General features: G+C 49.4%; 1 protein-coding gene and 1 pseudogene across 1 annotated transcript; both read right to left on the reverse strand.

Annotated features, from left to right (window-relative positions):
* Positions 1-341: 341 nt before the first annotated feature.
* On the reverse strand, positions 342-3,495 carry LOC136455058 (receptor kinase-like protein Xa21; annotated as a pseudogene).
* Positions 3,496-4,585: 1,090 nt separating this feature from the next.
* Positions 4,586-7,218, reverse strand: LOC136452862 (pentatricopeptide repeat-containing protein At3g09650, chloroplastic-like). The gene has a single exon (XM_066453450.1). The coding sequence runs from the start codon at positions 7,071-7,073 to the stop codon at positions 4,887-4,889; it is 2,187 nt and encodes a 728-aa protein (XP_066309547.1). The 5' UTR covers positions 7,074-7,218; the 3' UTR covers positions 4,586-4,886.
* Between the last annotated feature and the right edge of the window lie 575 nt (positions 7,219-7,793).

A 7,793-nucleotide genomic window follows, 5' to 3' on the forward strand; every position in this document is an offset into this window, starting at 1 on the left:
GATGGATACATGGGCTTGAAGCCCGAACACCCCGCCACCACAACCGGCTCCACGATGCCCGTTTCTTTCGGATCGCCATGGGATGCGCAGCATGCTAAGTCGTGGCGGGGATAGACACTTGGCAGTCACGGCGTGGCCAGGGCACATCACCTGCCACCCATGATTCTACGCCTAACAAACTAACTGTGACACTAACAAAGTTCAACAGGATTACAAAACGTTCATGACTCAAAACTTAAACAGCTAACAATTGGTGTATAATTCAAGCTACAATACACGTCTCACGTCATTACTTTTGCTTCAGAAACCTGACAGCACAAATGTGCTATTTTTCTTTCTTGTTAGGCAATGCCAGGAACTGCAACCATTGAACTGTAGTTTGACTTGATCTTGTTTAACTTCACAACCACATCACTCATTGGGATCCTTTCATCAGGTGCAGCACTTGAACAAAGCAAGGCCAAATCAATTATGGACGCTGGGCAGGTATTCAAGATACTGTAAGTTCTCAGGAGGTTTACTTGTGTCTTGAATACCATTATTAAGCTCCTTTTGTATGCTACTGTCAACGACATTTGTGAGTTGATATGGGAATGCTTGAATAACCCACTGCCTCAAGCTGATGTCACCGACAAACATTGAATCGGTCGGCCTTTTCCTCATGAAGACTTCAAGGAGAACAATTCCATAGCTGTAAACATCACTGGCCCGTGATGCTTTTCCTGTTGATCCGAACTCTGTTCAATCCATGTCAGAAGGAAGCTGGTTAGCTTAAATAAGTATAATAATACATATAGTGTCATGCGTTGCAAGAGGAACTAAAAAAAATACCTGAAGCCATGTATCCTACAGTTCCGGGCATGCTTGTTAATGTGATGGAGTTGTCATCTCCAACTAGCAACTTGGAAATGCCGAAGTCAGAAACATGTGCAACCATGTCCTTGTCAAGCAATATATTGCTTGGCTTTAAATCACAATGCAGGACAGCTTCAAAATGCTGGTGATGCAGACACTCCAGTGCCATTGCAACATCCAGCATGATGCCAACCCTTTGGAAGAAACTGAGTTGCCTCCCATTATTTGAGTACAACCAATCATCCAAACTACCACGAGGCATATACTCAAGAATTAGTGCTTTGAAGTCAAGATTGGAACGAGTGCTAATTATCTTCACCAGATTCCGATGCCGAGCCATTCGAAGTGCACTGCATTCTTTGTCAAAGCTCTTGGAAGCTGATTCGTGCTGCATGTTTAGTACCTTCACTGCTATCAAAGATCCATTATCTAGCTCACCTTTGAAGACCTTATCAAAGCTTCCTTCCCCTAGCAAATTATCATCGGTGAAGTTGCTGGTTGCACGAACAAGTTCATAGTATGAGATCACCTGATAGTTCTGCAAGTCTGTGTCTGAGGGTACTAGCATCTTTCTTTGGTTGTTCACCTTCATTCTTACCAACATATACAAGAACACAGCTAAAGCGAAAAATGCCAGTAATGAAGGTAGTAAAACTTTTATCAACCGGTTTTTTGGTCGCGACTGATTACTGGTGTTCTGGCACTGTGCTATACCTAGGCGAGGAAGGCCACACAGCGCATTGTTCCCCATCAATGATTTGAGTGTGATATTTGAGAACACTCCTCCTTCTGGTATCTGTCCATCCAATCTGTTAAAAGAAAGGTTCAAGTTGGCAAGGTAAGTGAGATTGGTCAAGGATTTTGGGATGGCACCAGAAAGTGCATTGGAGGATAGATCCAATTCCTCAATATTAAGCATATTGCCAAATGAACCAGGTATTGATCCTTGGAATAAATTTCTGGACAGATTGAGATATATCATCATGCGGAGTTCACCCAAGGAAACTGGGATGTCACCTGATAGCTTGTTTCCTGATAAATCCATCCCGGTAATTGCTGTCAATTTTCCAACATCAGCAGGCAGGAACCCACTAAAAGAGTTCTGTGACAAATCAAGCTCAATAAGGTTCTGAAGATCCCACAGATTTGTTGGTATGGTTGAAGACAAAGAGTTTTGGGATAATGTCACAATTTGCAGCTGGCTTAGGCTATTGATATTGCTTGGAATGGGACCAGTTAGTTTATTGCTGTCAAGATGTAAATGAACTAGGTTTGTTAATCTACTGATTTCTTCTGGGATGGTGCCAGACAAGCTGTTGTGGGAGGTCCAATTCATGGAGATTGTTCATTGCAGTGATTGGTGTAGGGATCTTCCCACTCAGGTTGTTTCCACCAAGATACAGTTCTGATAAGCTGGTAAGGTTAGCCAATGTACCAGGGATGCTTCCATTGATGTTGTTGTTAGCTATTCGAAAAGTTTCTAGCAGGGTGCTAAGGTTTCCAATTGAAGTTGGTAGCCTCCCTGTGAACTCATTGTTTGCTATGCCAATGGTAGTCAGGCTTCTGCAGTTGGATAATGCAGCTAGGAAATCTAGATTCCCAGAGAGATGGTTCTCATCAACATAGATGAGACGGAGATTCAGCAAGTTGCTAAATGACATCGGCACTGATCCTGTCAATCTGTTTCCAAGTAAGTCTATTTGGGTAAGGTTTGATAGATTGCCTATGGATTCTGGAATGACACCAGTTATTTGGTTGTTTGCAAGACCTAGAAACCGGAGGTTTCTCAACTGTCCCAGTTCTGGTGGAATCTCCCCTTGTAGATTGTTTTCACTGAGGTCCAACACAATAAGCAGGGTATGGTTGCTCAGCTCAACTGGGATCATTCCAGTCAGGTTATTCATTGACAAGGATATTGCAGTAAGGCTTGGAAGTGTTGCCAGCCATGACGGCACAAAACCAGTGAAATTGTTCACACCAATGTAGAGTTCCTCAAGGTTCTTACACGCAGAGAGTCCGAAAGGGATTGGCCCGTTGAAATGGTTTTCTTGGAGAAACAGCACTTGCAGCATAGGGAGGTGAAAGCTCTCATTTCCAGGAATGGGACCTGAGAGATTGTTCCGTCTGGCAGCTATTACTTGAAGCTGCGAAATATTAAACAAAAATGGTGGCATGGAGCCCTGAGAGAAGATTTTTTTTCCAGGACAAGCACCTCCAGCTTTAGTAATGAGCTGACACTATCAGGAATTGCTCCTGTCAACCTACTCGAGCCAAGACGTATTTCACTCAAATTGGGTGTGCTGTTGAACAGGCTCTGCGGATTGGTCCGCTTAGATCATTGTATTAATCTTAACGAACGAAGGCTGTGCAAATTTTGCATGTTCAGGTTGAATCCCCCCAAAGAAGTTATTGTAAGCAAGATCAAGAATCTCAAGCCTAGTGATGTTGCCAAGGTTGCGATGGATGGTACCTGACAAGCTGTTCTGTGATAGATCAAGAGTTCACACATCACATTTTAGTTTTCGTTTTCACACATCAGACGCTGTTGCTTCTTGGAAATAACCACGACTTTCTTCTTCGAAGAAACTGCTTTCAGACGTAGTACCAACTAGCAAGCAACTTGTGCTAAATTAAGCATCATTATTCTACCCCCACATTGGATATACGTGGGTTTGGTTGTATGGACGGTGGGGGAGGTTTTTTTTTTTTTTTTTTTTTATTTAGAAACTAACTAGCAAGCAACTTACTGCGTTTTCTGTCGACAGATGCTACCGATATACTACAAGATATGGGTAAGTAACAGGAACAGCCGGGGCCGATATACTGCTCCTAAAAAATTGGCGTCTGAAGCAGGACTGGATGGATCAATTTGAGATCCTTCGGCATGTACTGATGACTGGAGCAGGAGTTCATGTTAGGCTGAGCCTGATAGGTTTGCACGCGTTTAGATTCATGCACACTAGCACGCCATCCCACATCACGATCAACCTCGAAGTGTAGGCAGGAGTTCATGTTACGCTAAGCCTGATAGGCTCGCACGCGTTCAGATCCATGCACACGAGCACGCCATTCCATGTCACGATTTTGACTTAGAGATGTTTTTACTCTCAAAAAAACTTATATGGCCCTGTTCGGCTTACTCCATATTTGGCTTGTTCGGCTTGTTTTTTTTCAGTCGGAACAGTATTTTTCTCTCACAACAATTCAGCCAGAACAGTGTTTTTCAGCCAGTTTTAGCCAAGATTCAGACCAGCGAACGAGCCCTATTTGGAATGGAGGGAATAAACCGATTTAGCTGAAACAATGGAAAGCTTGAGATTTAGTACGTGTGGCAATCAAGCAAGCAACGAAGGTCAGTCGGACATAATGCGCTAGTCAGTATATGTAGTTATAATAACATTCTAATGTACTCCCTTCGTCTTTTTCAAAAATCTTGGAGATTTGACCAAATTTATATGATAAGATAATAATATTTATGATGCCAATTTAGTATCATTAGATTCTTCATTAATTATATTTTTATAGTAATATCTATTTGATGTCATAAATCTTTATAATTCACGTTATAATTTTGGTAAGATTTTTAGAATGACTTATAATTTGGAATTATTTATATTAGCGTCTTCTTCTTTTTAGGAATCTGGAGGGGCCTTTGCCCCTACAGTGAATTTTATTTAAATAAAAACTGAGCAAGTTTACAGGGGGCAAAGAAAGGAGAAATTCAAGAAACAAAGAAAATAAGTCTCAGTGCTTCGCATTACATTTATCTGCATTTGCTTGTTGTTTCCCATTCTCCTTTCGATTGTAAAATGAATTATTTCTACCGTTCAGATAACAACAACTGCCTGCAGCAAAAAAATCTCTACTCCTGATTAGGTTGTACAAGGAAGAAGGGGATATGTAAATCCCATTTGGTTTCCTGAGGTTTACAACAACAAATATGAAGTAGTATTTTTCCTTTTGTAAGTTTGACAAAAATTCCCTTCATGCAGCAGGGTACAGTGCTCATAGCAGAAACGGTGGCGGGTGGCTCAGCTTTGGTCATCGCCATCCAGCATAGGCTCGATCCGCCACTCGCTGCCATAGTAGGAGTTGGGCAGGCCGAGCCAGAACTTGAAGGCCTCGGCGGCACGCTTGCGCTCCCGGCGCCTGTCCTGGCGCGCTTGCGACGCGTGCTTGCTGGTGAACATCCTGGAGTGCATCTCGATGTACATCTTCTTGTACTTGGTCTTGTTGGGCGCGATGCCCTTCTCCTCCATGCACGCCACGATCTCCAGCGCCTTCTTGAAGAAGGCCGCCCTCACGCACACGTCCGCCAGCGCCCCCAGCAGCTCCTCGTCGGCCTCCTCCAGGCACCGCTCCTTCACCTCGTTCCAGAGCACCAGCGCCTCCCCTGGTTTGCGCGCCATCGCGATGCCCTTCGCCAGGCTGCCGTACGTCGCCACGTCCGGCTGCACGCCGCGCTCCTTCATCTTCTCCACCACCTGCTTCGCCGTCTCCACCAGCCCCAGCCGGCAGTACCCCTCCACCAGCATGTTCCACGCCGCCCTGTCCACCGTCACCCTGGGGTCCCGCTCCATCTCCTCGAACACCTTGTGCGCCACCTTGGGCTGGCCCGACACGGCGAACGCCTTCATCAGCGTCGTGTAGCTCACCGTGGACGGCGCGATGCCCCGTGACCGCATCTCGTTGAAGAAGGCTAGCGCGCCCGCGCTGTCGTCGCTGAGCACGCACCCGTCCATGAGGGTGTTGTATGTCACCACGCCGGGATGGATGCCGGCGTCCGTCACCATCTCCTCAAAGAGCTCCCTGGCCTTGCCGATCTGCAGCTGCTGGCAGTACCCCTTGAGCAGGACATTGTAGGTGACACGGTTGGCTGGAACTCCGGCCGCGGCCATCTCGTCCAGCACGGCGTGCGCGCGCGCCACATCGCCCGCACCGACAAGCGCTGATATCACCGTCGTGTAAGTCACATGGTCCGGCCGGCTTGCGGGTGCCGTCTGCGCCTCTTGTCGCATCGCGCGCAGCACGGCCACGACATCGTCGACGCGGCCTGCGTTCATGTATCCCTTCATGAGCGTGGTGTACCCCCTAGCGTTGGGCGGATAAGCCTTGGGGAGCAGCGGCACCTCATCTGAGCCCTGTCCCTGTTTGGCCCCGGCAACAATGTCGTCCAGCAGCGCGGCACCCTCCTCGACGTCAGTCGCACCGTCGCAATCCATAGCGACAGCCCTGAGCAGTGAGCATATGTCTTTGCGCTCTTCCCGCATCGCCTGCACGATCCTCTCCGCCGTGGTGATGTCACCGAAGCCGACGAACGCGGCGACGAGGGAGTGGAAAGTGGTGGCGCAGGGAGCGAGGCCGGAGGAGAGCATGCGCTCAAGCACGCGCGCGACGAGGTCCTTTCGGCCGGCGCGCGCGCACATCTTGATGACGACGTTGTAGGTGAGCGCATCGGCGGCGGCGCTCCATTCGCTCATTGCGTCGAACAGCTGCCGGAATCGGCGGCAGTCCCCGGCGTCGGCGCAGGCGCTGAGCGCTGCGTTGAATGCGGCCGCGTCGGGGAGGCAGGAGGGGTAGACGAGCTCTGGTGGCGCGCGGCGGAGGTTGCGGAGGACGGCGTCGAAGAGGCGGAGCGCCTTGGTGGGAGGCGTGAGGCGGGCGACGGCGGCGGTGTATGCGCGTCGGTCGGGGAGCAGGCCATGACGGAGCATGTAGAGGAGGAGGGAGTGGGCGAGGCGGGCGTCGCGGGAGCGGGCCGCGGCCGCGGCCGCGAGGGAGAGGGAGTTGGCGTCGAGGAGGTCGAGGGCGCCGCGGGCGCGGAGGCTCTGGAGGAGGCGGGCGGCGCGGGAGAACGCATCGGGGCCGTTGGAATTGAAGGAGAGCTGCGCGAGGAGGCGAGAGGCCGTGGTGGGGGAGGAAGGGAGGACAGAAGGCTTCGAGGAGAAGAGGCTGTAGGCGGCATCGGTGTCATGGGCGCGGAGGAGCGCCAGGAGGGCGTCATCGGAGGCGCCATCTTCGTCATGGTCAGGCGCGCGGGTGAGTGGCGGGGTGGAGCGGGAAGTAGCTGGGGACAGGGCGGCTGGCGGATGGAGCCTCTGGTGCTGGTTGCCGGAGGAGGAAGAAGGCGGGGAGCATGAGCAAGAGCAGGTGGCGCCACCGGGGAAGGAGGGATGGGGTTGGAGGAGCTGGAGCGAGTAGCGCGTGCAGCATAGCATCCCTGGAGTAGGTAGTCGCGTGGTAATGGCCGTATGGTCGGTCTGGTTTGGTCCGCCGGACGGCCGGAGGAGGAGGGAGAGGAAACGGCAGCAGCTGCTGCAGACGAGTGGAGCGGATAGGATGAGGATGACGTATTTGACGTGGCCCAAGCCCAACCAAAGCAAACAAGCGTTCCACCCCACAGCCCAGCCATATCGACAGGTCACAGGGAGTCAGGGACGAATTCAGCTACAAACACACAGGTCACAGCTCACACGTGCTTGGTCCATGCAGAAGTTACGAGTTCTTGGACAGACCGAGATTTAAACAAGAAGTGAACTCCTGGGTCAAAAAAACAAAGTGTGTGAATTCTGGAAATGGAGTCATGGGGAGGTTTTTGAATCCGGGAGGTGAGCTTCGTTCGCACGTATGTCATCCCGCAATAGAAAATCACTGGATAACCATTATTATAAAACGTGCGTAGCCTGCTAAATGTCAATCGACGAGTTTGAGATTCAATTGGTGCTAGAAAAAAAACATAACATTGTGTTCCTATTTTGCCCCTGCCCTTTGGAGCGACAAAACAGATCGGTGTGGTGCCTTATAAGCTAGCTCTATTTTTTTTATATATTTTAATAGAAAAGAGAGAAAAAACTAGCTTTTGATCAAGAGTTAGGCTCATACACATATTCCAAGATCCTGTGGGGTCATCTATGTTATGAGCTATATGCTAAAAGTTA

This window comes from Miscanthus floridulus, chromosome 5, assembly GCF_019320115.1.
Source record: "Miscanthus floridulus cultivar M001 chromosome 5, ASM1932011v1, whole genome shotgun sequence".
Classification (NCBI taxonomy): domain Eukaryota; kingdom Viridiplantae; phylum Streptophyta; class Magnoliopsida; order Poales; family Poaceae; genus Miscanthus; species Miscanthus floridulus.